The 21,042-nt window shown below is 40.2% G+C and overlaps 1 protein-coding gene across 1 annotated transcript; it reads left to right on the top strand.

The window, feature by feature from the left end:
- Nucleotides 1–20,867, top strand: LOC119792818 (zinc finger protein 462-like). Its single transcript, XM_038299630.1, has 11 exons — nucleotides 1–115; nucleotides 450–511; nucleotides 608–5,661; nucleotides 5,746–6,005; nucleotides 6,148–6,266; nucleotides 8,588–8,725; nucleotides 8,811–9,057; nucleotides 10,319–10,461; nucleotides 10,557–10,780; nucleotides 12,411–13,599; nucleotides 20,161–20,867. Exons 2-11 carry the CDS (start codon nucleotides 502–504, stop codon nucleotides 20,283–20,285), a joined length of 7,509 nt encoding a protein of 2,502 aa, XP_038155558.1. The 5' UTR covers nucleotides 1–115; nucleotides 450–501; the 3' UTR covers nucleotides 20,286–20,867.
- Nucleotides 20,868–21,042: the final 175 nt, after the last annotated feature.

Below are 21,042 nucleotides of genomic sequence, written 5' to 3' on the forward strand. Positions count from 1 at the left end.
ATGAGGAAGGCCAGATTCACTAGCGGGAAAAATGGCGGAAACGTGTTGGTGTGTTTTTAGCAGCCTCGCTTCAAAACATTGATTCCTAGGCATTGTATCATCTGTACCCACAAACGTGAGTATATGACATGAGCACTGCGTCTCACTTTACTGTTAAATCTGACGTACTAACTGTTCTTGAAGAGATTTTGTTGGGGTTCTGATACTTAACGATTCATTTTTGCTAAACGTACAACGCAGAAAAGTTTTAATTCGGAGATTGGTTTATCAGTTGATTTTCTGAAACTCATGTAAGAAAATGTTTTTTTTTTTTGTTCGTTTTTTTTTTTTTACTTTTATGTTATGTATTCTAGAAAAAGGAATATCAAACCAAAAATACAAATTCGTTTATAAAAAGAAGGAAATGCAGCCTTTATTAATGGTAACAATCCCTCCTACTAATCCTCCAGGTGTACCACTGTTGGTGTTATCTAAAGGAAGCAACTGAAGGAGGAATGCAAGATGCAAAGTGGTATGTAATGTTATTACAGTCCATATTTCTTTTTATAAACATTTTACAATGCATAATGTGGGTGTCACATTTTTTTTCTCCCTTTATACATTTTAGATTTAGTGCAGATTTCCAGCTCTGGACACCAGGATGATGCTGCTCCACAAGAGTCCCTGGCAAGGTCTTTAAAATGCACTAAATGTACCTTAATCTTCAAATCCAAGGTGTACCTCTTCGAGCATCTCAACAAGGTACATCACTTGGACATAGATGCTTCCCTCAGAGAGGCTGGTTTGAGATATGCTGAGAGTAAAAAAGCCCACGCAGAGAACAGCAAAGGTGTGAGAAAGAGTTTTACATGTAGGAACTGTGATTTTAAGACGTGCATTCGTGATGTTTGGACAAAGCATGAAACGCAGTGTCAAAAACCTGAAAGCCCCAACTTGACGGAAACTGTGATCATTCCGGACAGCCCTGATCGAGACACGCCGGACAGTTTAGGAGACCAAAACGATGAAGCTGAAGATATTCTTGGATCAAAGGATCTTAGGACATACAAGCGTCCATCACAAACTATCACCAAGTATTTTTCAAAATCATCTAGGAGGAATGACAACCTCAAATTAGACAGTGATGCAATTTTAGTGGATACTACTCCCGATGCTAGCCTCCACTGGAAAAGTAAAGCCACCAAACTATCTGATATCGATTTAGACAGCAAAAAGCCAGGCCATTTGTTGCAATATGAGCATCTTTATCAGGCTAAGGTAGTGGGATCCGGTTCTCTGGAGGAACAAACAAATTTAGCTATTAACGAGATTAACAGGAAAACCAACAATGACAGTTTGAAAGGTCCTAAAATAAAAAAAGCCAAGTTGACACAAGACTCAGTCGAAGAGAATGAAGATACAAGTGGAAAACTTGCAGCCAATGTAGACTTTTCGTTTGAAGTCAGCGACGATGATGAGGAAAAGAAGGCTGAGCTTGTTAGCAGAGACCCAGCACGTCCAGACCTTTATTTCTGTAAGCATTGTGACTACAGCAACAGGAGCTTCAGCCTGGTGTCCTCTCACTATCAGAGCGATCACCCTTATGTCAGATGTAATGCTAGCTACATTAAGTGTTCGGCTGATCAGAGCGCGACCTTCCGCTGCCTTGAGTGCCCTGTAGAGTTTCTCAGCACCGTTGACCTCAAGTGGCACTACACAGAAAAACATCCGGAGGCTCCAGATGTGTTCAAGATTAAACTGAATGAGCTCAGCCTGGTGTTTAAATGTTTTACGTGTACATTCACCTGCAAAGAGATGAGGGTCCTGATGAAACACTACAAGGAAAAACATCCAACTTGTGAGGTGGATAATTCTTTGTTATTCTGTCAATATTTAGTGAGTGAATGTCAGGGTCCATCTCAGCAGGAAAGGTGTGAAGAAACATCCAGTCCGGAAAGATCAGCCACGCTTTCCCCCATGAAGATGGGAACACCATGTAAAGAGGTGGAAATTACACCTTCATGTCAGCCTCCCTCCTCCACAGTATCGGATGCGACCCCGTATAAATGCAGCAAATGCGAATTTGCACATAAGTCGACTGTCGTCATGCAAGTTCATTACCAGAAAAAACACCCAGAGCAAGCTGTTACAATCGATGAAATCAAGCAGTTATCTAAGGAAACAATGCAGAGAACGCCTGAAAGGGAGACTTCACTGAAAGAAACAGCCGAGGTCCATCCAGAGGTAAATGCTTTAGAATCTGTACTCCAAACCATACCAGAGGTTTCCAAAACCCCCGTAGAACTTTTGAAAATCAAGCATGTTAGAGCTCTTGAGGAAGACCTCAAAATAGAGGTATCACGTCCTAAACCCATAATAAAAACAACCAACAGATCAGAGGATTTGGAAGTGGATGAAAAGGTTTCTTCACAGAAAGCAAAGTACAAACCTGAGCCAGCTCTGCAAAATGTTAGCAAGGTGACCTTACTGGAGGAATCATCAGAAGATTCCAAAAAATCTTTCGACTTTTCCACACCTAAATGTCTAAAGTCGGCAAAAAATGAAAGCAAAGCAAATATGTCACCTTCTAAACCCAACATTGAAGCAACCAAGTCTAAAGCCGACGGATATGTTTACTGTTCACCCCTGGAAATGCACTACTGTCAGTTTTGTGATTACTCAAATCCCTATATTAGAAGTGTCATCGGTCATCATAATGCAAAACACTCTAATCATGTCCTCTTATCCAAAGCAGACATCATACAGTATAGTGCCAAGGTGATAAATGGTGAGCTTGAAAGGGAAACCATTCAGAACACAGATAATCGCACAAAGAAAAGAGGGAAAAACGAAGCTAAGCTCAAAAAAAGTGACACTAAAAAAAGCGACCCCTATATGAATGCAGAAAAATTATTTTACTGCCATCTGTGCAATTTTGGAAATCCATCTACACAGGGGGTGATCGCTCATCAATACAGGAACCACAGGTACCCATATTCTAGTCACAGTCGTGTTCTTGAATATACAGCCTTGATGCGTGAGAAGATTAAAAAATCAAAGTCGGAGGGAACGAGCCCTGGTGCACAATTACCTCTTCCAATTCTAAATAAAGATGACAAAGAGGCATTTTTCTGCCCTATTTGCAACTATAGAAACAGACAGATAGCTGTAGTAGTAGACCATTACTCCAGAGTACACCACAAAGTTTCTAATAAAATTGCTGACATCCGTCTGTACACAGCAAAGGTTCTCAATAAGCTGCAGAAATCTCCTCTTAAAGCAGCTAAAAACCAGGAGCTCCCAGAGAAACCTGAGAACAAAAACAAAAACAGAGACAAGTCTTTGAAAACTTTAGTGGACTCAGCTCCACCTGTAGAATTAAAGCTTGAAAAGCTAAGGAAGCTTCCTTGTAAATACTGCTCTTTTACCACTCAGTACGTGTTCGTTTTGATGTCACACATGCGGAAAATCCACCGTTCCAAACTCTCTGTCGCAGGAACTCTAAGGCTCTGCTACCGTAAGGGGGCGTTAGAACCTGGCTATCATTGCGAGTGGTGTGTTTTCAGTCACAAAGAAGCGGAGGCAGTTCATAAGCACTACCAGGAACGGCATCCAGGCTGCAAGCAGATGAGCCTTGAGGCTTTAAAGGCCCGGTTATATGTTAGTCCAGACGAATCACCTTCACAAGGCAGAACAGGTTTAGAATCGGACCAGGAGATTTCAGAAAAAAACAAGGAGATTCATTCCTGTACAAAATGTTCTTTTAAAAGTAACTCAAAGATCTCTCTTGCAAGCCATTGCAACAAGTTTCATTCTTCGAGTGATAAAAATGACCTCTTAGACCGTCCAAGTGACAAAAAAACAAGTGCAATGAGCCAGTTGGAGGATCTCAATGAAATGCCGGGGTTGTTTGAATCTTTCCAAGTCCCTCTTGAAGATGTTGTTCAAGAAACTTTACCTTCCAGTGTGTTCAAGTGCCCTTTGTGCCCTGCGACGTTTGACCGAAAGCACGGTCTTAGGGTTCACAGTGGTATTAAGCACCTCAAGGTTAAAAACACAGACGAAGCAGACAAACAACCCAAACAAATTGAGGGGCGGGTGCATGTCTACAAGTGTCCATACTGCACCTATATTAACACCAGTTATCAGGGGATTCTCAGTCACTGCCACATGACGCATCCTACCTCCACCTCCAGGGCTGACAGTCTTCAGTTGGATCCAGCGCATTTGCAGGATTTGGAAGACTACAGGAAAAGAGTAAATACTGGTGAGACTTTAAAATTTAGCGGGTACGTTTGTAAAACCTGCTCAAAAATCTGTGCAACGCTGGATAAACTGAAGAGGCACCGTGAACAGGAACACAATGAGGCTCCTAAACCATCATTGGGCCTAAGAATAAAACTAGCTAAGCCCCACAGAAATCCCACTTGCTCCAAGGCTTCTCTCCTTACGAAGAAGGTCTATGTCAGGCTTAGGTGCCAACAGTGTCCTTATGTCTGCAGCTCAAACATTAGACTGAGTAAACACATGCATGAGCAGCACAAGGATGATGCTCACAACAGCTGCGTATATAAATGCGAGTTGTGCCCACGGCTCTATACTTATAAGAAGCGGCTTGCAAAGCATTATTTGAGGACACATGGAAGGACTGCGTATCTGACGTGCTTTGTTCCAGTTTACAAGCCGGGTGCCAAGAAGCAAGATCCATCATCTGAACAGGAAAACAAATCGAAGGACAGCCGGTTTATCTACAGGTGTCCCAGCTGTCCCTATGTGAACACCTCTTACCATGGGACTCTCACTCACAGCCAGATGAAACACCCAAGCATATTTATCAGAGCAGATACACTGGAAACGGGTGAAATATTTGTTTCTAACATCGTTGGTTGCTCAAAAGGGAAAGAGTCTTATGAAAGAGGGTATCTATGTAAAAGATGTCCAGAAATTCACCCATCCATCAAAAAGCTAAAAATCCACTGTCAAAAGCAGCATGGGGAAGCAGCGGTTTCTGAGCTTCTCTCTGAATCTGATGAGCACAAAGAAGTTGGCGACAGCTCTCAGGTCGCAGATGATGCAGCCGCTCCCTTAAAAGCAACGCTGCAGGACTCTGTTCACCTTCAGAAAGAGAAGGGAAAACCAAATGTCTCTGACGAGGTCAATTCTCAAGTCGCTGGATCAAAAGCCAAGCCCAAGAGAAACGCGTTGTATAAGAAAGACTTATTTTACCAGTGCCAGCTGTGTACTTACTCAGCGTTTTCACGCAAAAACCTTCAGGCTCACTACAAAAGTTCTCATAAACTGGATGCTCTAAATACCTACAAGCTGTTGGAGAGATACAACAAACGGAAGAACAACTTCCTCCTGAAATATTTTACATTAAAGACACGGTTCCATATGAAGTGTAAGGAGTGTCCAGACTTGGCATTCGACTCGTCTCAGTCTCTGATTGATCATTACAATAGTTTTCATCACCTATCTGCCAAGACTGACTTTACAGTGTTATCTTTGGGAGCAAGAAAGGGAAGCACAGGGCTCTACTGCTGCAAGTTCTGTAAAATGCGGTTACATGGAATTAGAAACCTCTGCAGACACCTGGATCGCCATCGAGACCAGATGAAGGCCAAGCCCTCAAATAAAAGCATTGCTCTAGAAGGTTCAACGGCAGCTTCCACATCTCCTGAGGTCAGTAAGCCAGCAGTGCTCTTGATCGTTTTGCACAACCTGCAGATTTAAATGTGGTTTGATTTTCATGGTTTTATCTCGCAGGCCTCTCAACAAAATGAACAACCGACTGTCAAAGAAGACAGCCAACAAATGGACACTGCTCTTCCTTCCAGTCCTCAACCGTCACCTTCAAAACCTGACACTGATCTCGAAGCTAAAACACAAGAAGACAGATACGCCTGCAAACTTTGCCAGAAGACTTTCATGTCGTTGAAAGGTCTGCGATCACACGAGCAAAGCCATGCCGCCATGGGAGCTATCAAGAAGCTGGACAACATGGCGAACGCAGAGTTTCAACTCAAGTAAGATCAACTCTCTCAGTTCCTATGCAATTTAACTGAAGTAATGGTATGAACATAAATGATGCATTTTCTTAGAAATTAACAATTTTTTTTTTTTTTTTTTTTTGTTTTTGTGTGTGTGTGTTTTCTTTACTTTCACCAGCATGAAAAAATACCTCTTCCACAAACCGGGGACCGTGAAGCGTTTCCGGTGTCTCTGCTGTCGTTATCGGACGAGTTTCCTGGGTCTTTGGCAAAGTCACTTTCTGAAAAATCATCAAAGTAAGAGAGCTGTTGGTTCAAATATTCCCACCATCAGTTGCATTTGCTTCTGTAAACAATTTGTTGAACTTCAGCTGAACTGGCATTTCTCATCGCCAGTTTTTTGACACACAGTCTTTAAAAGACATACAGCAGCTTAATAAAATTAAACATTTTAGGTTTTTGCGGGTTTAAACAAAAATACCTACAGTTGATGCAGTAAATGGGATCTATGGGGACTTCATGGTTACTATTGTTTTTCCCTTGGTATTAGAAGTAAGAATATGTTTTAAGAAATACATCTTCCAGTTCCAGATCTTTCCTCATGTAGATTCCTAAAGATTGTTCCATATAACCAGAGATTAATTTAAAAAGAAATGCATTTCCTCTCCTCACAGTTGCGTTTTCCTACCATTACATTATTCATTTGCTGTTATATATTGCCATAATATCAATAGCAGTATGTGTCAACTTCACATTCATGTAATTCTGGTAACGGCTAAAAAAAACCCATGTTTTCAATACCTGCAATCCAGTTTGAAAAGAACTGATTCTGAATCAATTCTTTACATTTGAAGTGATAACTGGCCATAATTGGGATTAAATATTGTCATCTCAACTATTTAATATTTTGTACCGCTGACATTTCATGCATCTGAGTCCAATCATATAATTTTTCTATGTTCTGCTCATAATTAGGGCTGATACAATTAATCAAATTTATTGTGTAAAATCAATTATTGAAATAATTGTCAACTAATTTAGTAATCAATAAATTCTTAACTGGAGTATAGAGACTGTAAAATATACCTTTAGGTGACAGATCAACCAACCCTTGAGCAGCAATTATACCAAAATTGAAAAAGAATAAATAAACATTTTGCATTTAAGATAAAAAACCTTTTTCGTCTGTCAATCTGCTCTATGCAGAACCCCTGAAGTGAAATCGTTTTAGTTTAACCTGCTTTAATTTTGTAAAAAAGTCTTTTTCAAGGAACCTTTTGTTAACTGATTATTAATTAATTAATCGAAAAGATAATCGACAGATTAATCTATTTGCAAAATAATCGTTAGTTGCAGCCCTAATCCTAATCTACTGTACGGAAAAACATTTATATAACATCCAGTATAGAGAATACAGTAGAAATGTCCTTCATTGACCCACAGTAGAAAAACTCAGGTTTGTTTGCAAAGAAAAAAAGGTAATAAAAGCGTCAAGACAATTAAAAAAATATCTTAAGATCAAAAATGTGAAATTATACTGTATAGCAAAGACCAAAAACACTAGTAAAGAAATTAGTATAGACACATATCACAGCATACATGTAGGAAAACACTTAAAGAGCAGGAAAAACCTGGCAGGTGCATTGATGCACAAAACAACTTACCGTAGTAAACTGATAATAAAATAGAATCTATCGGCAGATAGTCCGTTTCAGTCAGTTTTCAAAAGTCTGTTGGTCCAAACGGGTATCGCAACGTTGCTGGAGGGAGGGGAGTATAACAGAAAGTTTGGGAAGTTAAGTATAGCAAAAGATTTTAGTATTTATTTCTTACATTTATGGTCAAATTTCAAGAAACATTCAAACTGTTGTAGAAATAAAGCTTACCTTCCATAAAATCAAGATAGGAAGGGACTAAACGGCTGTGCATGTGTTGAGCCATTAGAAGTAGATTTTTCTCTCTTTAACTGTCGAGTAATGGAAATATTTGTTGCCCTTTTTTCAATAAAACAGTCTTGAAATTGAAAAAGGGAAATTTCTTTCCCTTTCGGAATTAATACATTTTATCTTTAATTTGAAATTAATCAGCGATTTGTTTTTCTGCTGATATTTGGTAAAGATAAACATGAGTTGCTAAATTAAATGTATAATTTTAAAGTCAGCTGCTGAGCTTTTGTTGGGCAAATATTAACAGATTATAGAGTAATATTTTGTTTTCAACCGACTATGTGTTGCTCTTCCTGATCAGATTTCTCTAAATAGCAGAAAGTGATTGAAGAATTTTTAGGATAGATTTAATATTTGGCTGCAACGATCTTAAAGACACATAATTGAGATATTGTTCAATAGAAGCTGTGTTGCACGTTGTGCTCTCTAGTGTTTCTTTCCATCATAATGATGAGCTATAGTGTTGCTCTTATGGATATTTGTTGCTAATCTAATGGGCTGAAACTATTCCCAGCAGACGAAGTGTAAATGGAAGCTACTTTAAACCAAAAACTGTACCAGGAACTGCTCCTGTGATACTGCTGCTGATGACCATGCAGTTGGCTCATATACTGCAGCTCAATTGTAATATCCAACCTTTTCATTTTCCATTTCCTGTGGCGACTTTCTCAGACATTATTGAGAAAGAAATCATGAAGAGCAACGATAAAGAGGAGAAGAGCTCTGAAAGTCCAAGCAAGGAGGTTCTAGGTTCATCTGAGAAAATCAACAGCTTCCCGGAAGTCAATGAAGAACCAGAGGATGTTGAAGGTAGATTGTTCACCTCATCTTTAAACATAACACACTGTATTTAGGGGGAATGTGATGTGCTAAGCGAAATGCCGTAATCTGACAGAATCCACAGAAATGTACTCGGAGCCCCCAGACGTGCAGCGGCAGTTGACCCACTACAGCTTGATGGCGCATAATGTGGACAGAGTCAACATGAATTTGCATGAAGTCGGTTTGTCCGACAGTCTCCTTCAGTGCGAGATGTGCAACTTCAACACTGCTCACCTTTCAAGCATCCGGCGCCATTACTCCAACCGGCACGGAAAGAAAATCCTCAGGTGCAAAGACTGCGACTTCTTCACTGGTATGAGGTAAGGTGCCACAATATAAGGCGTCTCCATTGGTTATATGTAGGCCTGGACAAAAAAAAAATGTATTCACTGATTTAATTTGAATGTTTTGTTGAGGGCGATGTAAAGAAAAAACAAGAAATAGATTTTATTTTTTGTATAATGCCGCTCCCCAGATGCGTTGTAGCTGTAGTATTACTCGCTTGGTGCAGATCGGCGGGCGACATCATGGCTACCGGTGAGAGTTTAAAGTTAGTTCTGAAAAAATGAATAAAATCATCCGTTGCTTGGAACTGGTTTGGGTTTACTGTGACAGATGTGGTTCAAGAAACCCCACGCTGCAACATTTGCCCAAAGGCAGTTGCAGATAAAGATGGTAGCACCACAAACCTTTTTCAGCATCTTAAACTGAGGCATCACGCGCAATATGAAAAATGCCATTCTCTGCGGGACGAACAACCCTGAACAAAGCAACAAACCTCAACTGGAAGCCTAGGCTGCAGGGTGATGAAAACAAACATACCAAACATCAACATGACATGTTTGTGGAAACTAGGGTATATGGCAATACGGTTAGCATTAGCTATAAGGATGGGACTTTTCTGATGGTAAAAAAACTGACTTCATGTGGCCATTTTTCTCATCATGGAATGTTTTTATTACCAATATGCTGGATTACTTTTTATCTGTAGACCCTTATGGACAAACGAAATATAAAGATCTAAGAAGATATAAGATTGTATTTATAATACAGCCTCAGGATCGCTTCAAAGGTAGGAAGTCAGAGCTTTGTTTTAGAAGTTCTGATTTAATACGCCGTTATATCTTTGTTCATTGTGCCCACTGTGTCCATAAAATGAACTCGGTGGTTGAATTGTGGAGAATCTAAGTTTTCTAAGTATATATATATATATATATATATATATATATATATATATATATATATATATATATATATATAATATCTCTATATTGGTTGAAAGTTTAACCGGTGTTATTTATCAAGCATACAGCTGTTTTGAATGAAAATATGCACATCAGAGCATCAGCGATATGGTGGATGTTAAGAAGTTTTAATAAGAAGGGGGGAAAATCGGGAAAAAATTGTTATTTGAATTAAAATGTAAAATATCTTGAGATTTTATTTTTAGGCTATATCGTCCAGCCCTAGTTATATGAAATATCTTGACTCTGATCAAGCTTGTTAGAAATATTATCGTATCTGTAACATTTCACTTCTGTAAATTACATTTAATAATTTTCGTGTGCCTCATTTTAAAAGAAAAACCATGGAAATGCACTTGGAAACGGGCCATTCCACCTGCCAGTCCAAACCGACTCATCTGAAGGACCTCCGCTGCCCGCTCTGCCTGTACCAGACCAAAAACAAGAACAATATGATCGATCACATCGTCCTGCATCGAGGTGGGTCAAGCTCTCTGCACATTCAGTGTTCCGCCCTCTGACGCGCCGTGTTCAGCCCCTGGCTTAATTGTTTTTATTTTATTTTATTATTTCAGAGGAGCGTGTCGTGCCCATAGAGGTGCGACGCCCAAAACTATCCCGCTACCTACAAGGCCTCATCTTCCGCTGTCACAAGTGCACTTTCACCAGTGGCAGTGCTGAAAGCCTGCGCTTACACATGACGAGGCACAATGACGTCAAACCTTACAAGTGTCGACTCTGCTACTTCGACTGCCCTCGGCTCGCAGACTTGGAGGCACACCTGAGCGATAAGCATCAGGTGAGTAATTGTTTCTGAAGACTGGGCATCACTGACATTCCTGTGGGTGTAAGCAAGCTTTTCACTTTGGAAGAATAAGCTACTGTTGGACAGCTTTTAGTCCAGTCACTGAAGCTCAGGTCAGTTTGAATAAAACCGGTTTTAACCACAACAAATAAAAACATACAGCCTTTTAAGGAATCTTTGTCCAAGTGCGATTAGAATAGATTTATTATAAAAGCTCTGAAAGAGTTCAGTAGTTGTGACTTTATTTCCCATATATATGTTTCACATGCTCTCTGCTCCTGAAACAACTCCTCTCCTAATAATCAGACATTTTCTTCTCTACTGAAATAAAATTACCTAAAAGTTCCATCAAAAAATCCAGAACTTTCGCATTTGTACTTAAAAAAATAAGGAAAAATTCTGTTTTTTTGTCTGTAAATATTTAAGTAATGCCTTGATAACCAGTCTGTTTGTAAATGTTGCATTTATCCAGATTCGCTGCTTCTGTTCCTTTAAATGCATTACTGCTGGATCTCTTCTTGCTTTCTGTTCTGATAAAGTAAACTGAAATCATTCATTCTGTACTTCCCAACTGTGGTTTTCTGTTTCTTTCCTCTGAGATTTTCCTCTTTTTCTTACAAACCTGTTACTTCTTGTGTTCGCTGCTTCTTAGCCAGTTTCAAAATAATTGGTGAGAGCAGTAGTGTTAATTTGAAACACTATAACTGGAGCTCACTGGAAGTACTAATGTGCATTATGAGGATACGAGCACATCATTAAGATTAACATGAGGGAGAATCAATAGATAAGATCATCTCCCCAGATAAAAGAAAATCATCCACCATACCTTTAATTTCAGTTTGAATTGTTCCTTCAACTCTGGAAAAGTAGGCTGTGTCCGACTATGCGCCCTAACCCCTCTGTCACTTTTTACAGCCGGGACTATATAGTTGACTTTAAACTTGAACTCAGTTAATTGACCGTACAGACAGATGATCACTACTTTTTGCTCTCTGTTTGCTCCTCGCACGATGCCTGCACCATCTTTGTTCCCTCTCACCCTGTAAACCAATCACATGATGCTCTGCGATGAGTGGGCTTGCAAAGCACTCTGGGATATATCTGCTTGTCTAGTGAGCATCATCATAAAGTACTTTTCACTGTGCATTGTGAGATATTTTGTGTCCACTCCTTTCTTATCCACTAGACGTTCAGACATTCCTATAAAATGGCGTAACCCGTTCACAGAGCTCTATAGAGGGATTAAAATTCACAGCCTTAGTCTAAATTTCTTTGAAGCACAAAATGTGCATTCATTGAGGGAAATGATCTAAGTCTAGCATTTTTTAAATGTGGGTAAATCCAGAAAAAGAGAACAGAATGGGGGGAAAAATACACACCCTACCTGATTTCCAGGCTTAGTCCGTAGGTTACCATCCATACCTTTCTCCATCCTTCCATCCACTGGTCTGTCCATCTTTTCGTCAATTCATCTAATTATTTTATTCTCGCATGTTTGTCTGTCTGAGGCATCTTTCCAATTTGAATTATCCTTATGATTATGTGCATATCCGTCCGTCTATCCATGCTCTGTTTTTCTGTCCATGCTGGAGATAAGTCATTTTTTTCCCCTATTTTTTTGCAGGTTTTGAGAAACCATGAGCTAGTGGGACAAGTGAGCCTGGATCAGCTGGAGGCAAAGATGGGCATTGGTCCAGAGGATGATGAGGACTACAAGTGTGACAATGGAGAGCTGGAAACTGAAGAAATTAATGCTGACCAGGATTCTTTACAAACTGACAACGTCTCAGAATGTTCCTCCACAAAGATACTTCGACTAAAAGACGTACAAGAGACTCAAGAGCTGCATGAGGGGGAAAGAGTGCCTGCAAACAGTTTTGTATTAGACACTACGCAGGACGTTACTCAGCAAATCACCACTGTGGTGAAGAGACATGAGCAGGATTTACAAACACAAGGACAAGATGTACCTTTGCATCAGTCTGTAAAAGAACACTATGAAAGAAACACTGATTCAAATGCTGAGGAACACAATAATGCAGAAATCAAACATGGCAGTGACAGTTTAGCAGAGAAAGAACAGACTTGTACAAACCAAACCACTCTGGCAGAGAGTCAGAAAGTAGCGGCTGCAGAGGGGAGTTCAACGCCTCTCAGCATGGGAGCTATCCAGGCCGAAGGGGAGCATTTTACAGCAAAGAGCATTGAGGCAATTGTACGGGAAGACCTGGTGAGAAATGTCCTGGTACTCGGTGAAGATGGGAGCAAGTGCAAATCACACGGGAAGCCAAATCCAGAGGAGAGCGTCAAAGTTGGCCCAGAAACTGTGGCTAATTGTGTTGATAAAGAGAAAAACAATAAGCTATTGTCAATTAAAGATGACAGCATCTTTTTGGCTCCAAACCTAAAACATCAAGGCAACAATGACGCTAATCCAACCGCACCACAGACCAATTCTGGACAGGAAAACAAATCCAAGCTTCGAGAGGGTTTCAGATTTGAGCCACATTTGCTGACACTTCCACCCAACTGTAAGCGACTTAGGTTGGGGCATAGGGAGAGCTGGACCAGATTGTTAGAAAGCCATAAACAGGAAGAAAAACGGAGTCCAAAACTAACCAAGGATGAAACTGAACCAAATGGAGAAGAAAGTATATTTAAGAAATGTGTGGAGGAGGATCAGCTCCACCTGGAGCAGTTTGAGGAGGAAGAGGAGGCTGACCATCTGGAGCTGAAGCTGGAAGAAGACGTCGAATTCAACAACGAGGACGAGGAGGAGGGCAAGGTTCTGGATACTCCACAAGCCCATGATGGTAAGATTATTATTACAATCATCTAGCAACACATGCAAATCTTTGTTTCTCAGATTAATTGGAGAAAATGTGGTGAACTAATTTATGTTGCATCAATGCTACAACCAGGGATATCACACCTGTGCTAGAGTGGTTTCTAAGAATCTGGGGAAGGACACTGAGGGTCTCCAGTCCAATGGAGACGAGACGCCATTGGGATTTAATATATCAAACATTGGGAGGTGTTTTTCTGTACAGAAAGCTGTGCATTTAGTTCTTTGCCATCTCGTTCAATAATTTTTATTGTCTTGGTAACAACAATCGGGAGAAATCATGAACATAAAATGTTTTTTTTTTCATATTGACATTTCCAAAGTTGTTGTTTTTAAATGTTCTTTATAAATTTAAACTGCACCTTGAAAGAGAAACCTTCCTGCAGTTTCTGTGTTCAGCCTGTGCACTCAAAGCATGAGCTGGGCGCTGTCACATAAATCAACAGTTCATATCCTTTCTTTGTGTGAAAAGACGGGGTTTTCCGCAGGTCATTATAAATCATTAAAGGTTTTTTAATTAAGGGATAAATTGGCATTATAATTCATTAAATGGGATTATCGTGGCATTTAAATGCTTTATTTAAAAATAAAAACAAAGTTTACAAAAACAATTTTGTTATATATATTATATTGCGAGATTGCACGGCACTGCTTCCGGTTGATCGTAAAGCCGTATGTTCGGAAAAGAAGCTTGAGGAGGAGAAAAAGCTAGACAATGGGGAAAATGCAAATTTCAACAAAAGTGGCAGGAAAACGAGGAATTCGGGACACGGCTGCAGCCTGTCGACAATAAAGATGGCAAAGGATTTTGCTGAGTTATACAGATCACTTTATTAAAGCTGACGGGGGACACTTGTGAAGGGAAATCCATTCCAGGTGACTACCTCCTGAAGCTCATCAACATAATGCCAAGAGTGTAATCAAAGCAAAAGGTGGCTACTTTAATGAACCTAGAACATAAGACAGATTTTCAGTTGTTTCACACTTTTTTGTTAAGTATATAATTCCACATGTTTGAATTTATAGTTTTGATACCCTCAGTGTGAATCTAAAATTTTCAATCATGAAAATAAAGAAAACACTTTGAATGAGAAGGTGTTTCCAAACTTTTGGTCTGTACTGGTATGCATGTATGTAGGGCTGCAACAACGAATCGATAAAATCGATAAAAATCGACTTTTAAAAGCGTTGGCAACGAATTTCATAATCGATTAGTTGTGTCGCGCGATTAATGCGTCATCCGCCGCCACCGTCATCACATCCACTTAACTGAAACTGGAAAAAAAAAATACGGCAGAGCGAGGCAGCGCCGCAGGTGCAGTGTTGCCAACTCAGCGACTTTTCAGACCCCTCCAGTGACTATTTTTCAAAAAAGCGACTAGCGACAAATCTGGCGACTTTTTACGGTGTCACTGGCGGCTTTTGGAGACTCTTACGTGAAAGCATGTATCGTTCCTACTCTGCCGTGGGGCGCCTCCCCCATCCCAACCCCGTTCTCCCGCTCCCGCAGGAGTCCCTCTCAGCGCTGCAGTCAGAGGATGTTTACCCTCAGCGTCCAGACTGCAAATGAAGGGCATGTGCCGGAATTGACGGCGCAAATTGATCACAATAATTAAAATAGCCTGCACTTTGTAAAGTGAAAAAAGTCGTAACATGCAACTTTTGTCAAAACAAATTAACATGGCACGGAACCACGGTTTGTTTGTTTGTTTGTTTTTCGTTTTAAAGTGGGGAAACGTAACGTTAGTTTCTCAGGTAGCTCATCTGATGCTTTCCTTACCTTGTTAGTAGGTTACAGACAGTGATAAGGTTGCCTACTTATTTTACTTTTAATTTCATTTGAATTAGCTTAAGCAGCGTTTACATTTACTTTATAAATAAATTAACTTGCAAATTATGAAGGCAAGGCTTTTAAAGTTTAAATCTTCTGGCAAAGATAAAGTAAAGAAGATCCTGCAATTTATGGAGGTAAAACAGAATAAAATCCAGCAAGATCAGTAATATGTCAATGAATAATATGCCACATTCCCATGTAAATATCTGTCTTTGGAGGATGTGTTTTTTACCACCCCTAGTTCTCGCATTTTTATTCCAAATACAATTTATAATTTGAATCACAGGGCTATTTTTATCTCTATGGTTAAGTATTTTCTCAAGTAGAAACTTTAACTGTTATACTTTCCTGTCTTAAAAGGCAGAACTCTTCTAGTCTAAAAAAAACCCTCATTTGTTGAAATGGGGGGACCTATTGTTTGAACCCCTTAGGGGCTTTTAAAAACAAAAATGTCTTTTTATGCACTTTATGAAACAAAGTACCCTATATTTTGTGGATGTACAGCTACATTTCTCTTGTAAGTTTGCGTAGTTTTAACACAAACATTTATTTTTCATATTGCACCAGTACAGTTAATGAGCAACCTGTACTTGTGTGCTTGTTTGTTCTGTCTAAAATGTTTATTTTGGAATAAAGAGGTTAATATAAAAAAATGTTTTTGTCCGATTCATCGATTAATCGAAAAAATAATCGGCCGATTCATCGATTTTTTAAATAATCGTTAGTTGCAGCCCTACATGTATGTATGTATATATATATATATATAATTAGGGGTGGAACGGTTCACAAAATCCACGGTTCGATTCACGGTTTAGTGGTCACGGTTTTCGGTTCGGTTCGATTCGGTATATGTTGATTGTTACACCGAAATCCCATAAAAATGTATGAAATTAATGAAAAAATCCCCCCAAAAATAATGGATTGTAATTATTTTAAATGATCCGCGGAAACCCTGGATCATTTCCGTATGTTTTGCTGCTTTGAATTTAATCATCTGGCGCATGCACTCTACGATCTCCAAGGGACTCAGAGGGGAGCGAACGGGAACCACAGTGGGGGCTGTGAGCTTTGCTTTGAGCAGCCGGTCTGGAGCGTAGCGGGGGTTGCTGACGGAGTATGAGGGATTTCGGGGTTAGCATGACATGTTGCTGTTAGCATACAGGTGCTGGTCATAAAATTAGAATATCATGAAAAAGTAGATTGATTTCAGTAATTCCATTTAAAAAGTGAAACTTGTATATTATATTCATACATTACATACAAACTCATATATTTCAGATGTTTATTTGGTTTAATTTTGATGATTACAAATGACAACAAATGAAAATCTCAAATTCATCATATCAGAAAATTAGAATATTGTGAAAAGGTTCAAAATTGATGGCCCCTGGTGCCACACTCTAATCAGCTAATTAACTCAAACCACCTGCAAAAGCCTTTAAATGGTCTTTCAGTCTAGTTCTATAGGCTACACAATCATGGGGAAGACTGCTGACTTGACAGTTGTCCAAAAGACGACCATCGACACCTTGCACAAGGAGGGCAAGACACAAAAGGTCATCGCTAAAGAGGCTGGCTGTTCACAGAGCTCAGTGTCCAAGCACATTAATAGAGAGGCGAAGGGAAGGAAAAGATGTGGTCGAAAAAAGTGTACAAGCAAGAGAGATAACCGCACCCTGGAGAGGATTGTGAAACAAAACCCATTCAAAAATGTGGGGGAGATTCACAAAGAGTGGACTGCAGCTGGAGTGAGTGCTTCAAGAACCACCACACACAGACGTATGAAAGACATGGGTTTCTGCTGTCGCATTCCTTGTGTCAAGCCACTATTGAACCACAGACAGCGACAGAAGCGTCTTGCCTGGGCTAAAGAGAAACAGGACTGGACTGCTGGTGAGTGGTCCAAAGTCATGTTCTCTGATGAAAGTAAATTTTGCATTTCCTTTGGAAATCAGGGTCCCAGAGTCTGGAGGAAAAGAAGAGAGGCACTTCATCCACGTTGCTTGAAGTCCAGTGTAAAGTTTCCACAGTCAGTGATGGTTTGGGGTGCCATGTCATCTGCTGGTGTTGGTCCATTGTGTTTTCTGAGGTCCAGGGTCAACGCAGCCACATACCAGGAAGTTTTAGAGCACTTCATGCTTCCTGCAGCTGACCAACTTTTTGGAGATGCAGATTTCATTTTCCAACAGGACTTGGCACCTGCACACAGTGCCAAAGCTACCAGTACCTGGTTGAAGGACCATGGTATCCCTGTTCTTAATTGGCCAGCAAACTCTCCTGACCTTAACCCCATAGAAAATCTATGGGGTATTGTGAAGAAGAAGATGCAATACACCAGACCCAACAATTCAGAAGAGCTAAAAGCCACTATTAGAGCAACCTGGGCTATCATAACACCTGAGCAGTGCCACAGACTGATCGACTCCATGCCACGCCGCATTGCTGCAGTAATACAGGCCAAAGGAGGCCCAACTAAATACTGAGTGCTGTACATGCTCATACTTTTCATGTTCATACTTTTCAGTTGGCCAACATTTCTATAAATCCTTTCTTTTTATTGGTCTTCAGTAATATTCTAATTTTCTGATATGATGAATTTGAGATTTTCATTTGTTGTCATTTGTAATCATCAAAATTAAACCAAATAAACATCTGAAATATATGAGTTTGTATGTAATGTATGAATATAATATACAAGTTTCACTTTTTAAATGGAATTACTGAAATCAATCTACTTTTTCATGATATTCTAATTTTATGACCAGCACCTGTAAACAAAACGTGTTGCACAATGCTTGCACACTGTTGCACTTTTATCCACAACTTTCTTTCCGCTGTCATCGTAGGTCACTCTAAATGCAAAGCGGTCCCATACAGCAGACCTATAAAGTGCTACTGGCGTGTCTTCCAACTCCTGTTCTTTCCCACTCGCCATTCCGACACAATTCTCCACAACAACTGACTTTTTTTCCCTGCTACACCCGGCTAAGCTGCTTCGCTTCTTCTTCTTCTTATTTACTACTGGTGGTGGGCTTTGGTCGCAGTACCGCCACCTTCTGCTCTGGAGTGTAAACGCTTCGCCTATGAGAAAAAGGAGCAGCGCATGAACCGAGCGAAACACACGCGAATCGAACCGAGACATAATATAATATATATATATGTATATACACTCACCGGCCACTTTATTAGGTACCCCATGCTAGTAACGGGTTGGACCCCCTTTTGCCTTCAGAACTTCCTCAATTCTTCGTGGCATAGATTGAACAAGGTGCTGGAAGCATTCCTCAGGGAGTTTGGTCCATATTGACATGATGGCATCACACAGTTGCCGCAGATTTGTCGGCTGCACATCCATGATGCGAATCTCCCGTTCCACCACATCCCAAAGATGCTCTATTGGATTGAGATCTGGTGACTGTGGAGGCCATTTGAGTACAGTGAACTCATTGTCATGTTCAAGAAACCAGTCTGAGATGATTCCAGCTTTATGACATGGCGCATTATCCTGCTGAAGGTAGCCATCAGAAGTTGGGTACATTGTGGTCATAAAGGGATGGACATGGTCAGCAACAATACTCAGGTAGGCTGTGGTGTTGCAACGATGCTCAATTGGTACCAAGAGGCCCAAAGAGTGCCAAGAAAACATTCGCCACACCATGACACCACCACCACCAGCCTGAACCGTTGATACAAGGCAGGATGGATCCATGCTTTCATGTTGTAGACGCCAAATTCTGACCCTACCATCCGAATGTCGCAGCAGAAATCGAGACTCATCAGACCAGGCAACGTTTTTCCAATCTTCTATTGTCCAATTTCCATGAGCTTGTGCAAATTGTAGCCTCAGTTTCCTGTTCTTAGCTGAAAGGAGTGGCACCCGGTGTGGTCTTCTGCTGCTGTAGCCCATCTGCCTCAAAGTTCGACGTACTGTGCGTTCAGAGATGCTCTTCTGCCCACCTTGGTTGTAACGGGTGGTTATTTGAGTCACTGTTGCCCTTCTATCAGCTCGAACCAGTCTGGCCATTCTCCTCTGACTTCTGGCATCAACAAGGCATTTCCGCCCACAGAACTGCCGCTCACTGGATGTTTTTTCTTTTTCGGACCATTCTCTGTAAACCCTAGAGATGGTTGTGCGTGAAAATCCCAGTAGATCAGCAGTTTCTGAAATACTCAGACCAGCCCTTCTGGCACCAACAATCATGCCATGTTCAAAGTCACTCAACTCACCTTTCTTCCCCATACTGATGCTCGGTTTGAACTGCAGGAGATTGTCTTGACCATGTCTACATGCCTAAATGCACTGAGTTGCCGCCATGTGATTGGCTGCTTAGAAATTAAATGTTAACGAGCAGTTGGACAGGTGTACCTAATAAAGTGGCCGGTGAGTGTATATATATATAGTCTATTAAATGTGTGCAAGAGCATTTCTCCTCTTGTACACTGTTTAAAAGTTGCTGTTTTCATAGCCCATGCAAGCTTACTCCAAAAGAAGATTGGCAATTTTTCTATGTATGTCAGACTCACCACTGTTAAGTGAAAATGAGGACGAGCACGTAGGAAGGCCTTATGTAAACATATCACCAGAATGATTGACAGTTAGGAGGACCACTTATTTTGATGATCCACCCGGAAAAAGAACAGCCGCCACTATACCTTTAATTTGTTTTGGTAAAAAGCTTTGCTTTTATTTTGTAGGTGTGCTTGACATGGATGGAGCTGCTGAGCCTCTACATAAGAAGCTGTTCACTTGTGAGCTCTGTGGACGAAACCTCATGAATATCACTGAACTGAATCGCCACATCATGCGTCACGGAGTTTAACGCTTTCCTTTGTGTTGACGTCTGAGGCACGTCCCGCTGTTAGATAATTGAAGTATTAAAAGTGTTATTCTTTTCACTTTGTCCATCCTCTGTCTTTTAATGTTACAAATAGATCATTTCATTTGTCTTTTTTTAGTCCTTTTTTAGTAAGTGTTTTATAAAACTGTTTTACATGAATACATAAAGAAAATTAAACTTCAAACAGGATGATCAGGAAGCTTATGCGATCTGACTTTAAAGGTTTAAGTTAGTTTCCTTTTGTTTAAAAATTTTTCTGTCCTTTTCTATTTTAACTGCAGTGCAGTAAAAAAAGGTGTTATCTTATGCTGCTGCTGTAAAATAAGCGACCCTTACACTGTGAACCATGCTTTCTGTTTCTACTTTAAATACTCAATTTCTAAATTTCACTGAGAGCTTCTGTTTAGGTTTAAACCTGTTATTAATTACATTCAAGTTAGTGCCATCATTGGCTTTGCAATGTAAACAAATAAAAAAGAAAGTGGCTGCTGGATTCTTTTTTTCTTTTAAGTTAGTTTGGCTCTTTTCTTCATTGAATATAAAAATAAAAACTTTTGCCCTCTTTTTTGTGTCATTCTTAGTTTGTTGTCCCCATAAAAACAATGTTCATGTCCCCCTGGTAAATTTGGTCTAAAACCACCACTGCCAAATCACTCTTTAGACTCTTTAAACCAGGAATCCCCAAAGTCGGTCCTCGAGGGCCGCTGTCCTGCAGGTTTTAGAGGTTTACCTGCTCCAG

Source organism: Cyprinodon tularosa, unplaced genomic scaffold (genome assembly GCF_016077235.1).
Source record: "Cyprinodon tularosa strain WSP-4 unplaced genomic scaffold, ASM1607723v1 ctg112, whole genome shotgun sequence".
NCBI lineage: Eukaryota > Metazoa > Chordata > Actinopteri > Cyprinodontiformes > Cyprinodontidae > Cyprinodon > Cyprinodon tularosa.

What these genes read in the sequence shown, in the direction of transcription:
- LOC119792818 (XM_038299630.1), top strand. An exon ending in CAGCTTCCACATCTCCTGAG is followed by an intron (nt 5,662 to 5,745) that starts GTCAGTAAGCCA and finishes TTTATCTCGCAG; the next exon opens with GCCTCTCAACAAAATGAACA. An exon ending in TCACATCGTCCTGCATCGAG is followed by an intron (nt 10,462 to 10,556) that starts GTGGGTCAAGCT and finishes TTATTATTTCAG; the next exon opens with AGGAGCGTGTCGTGCCCATA.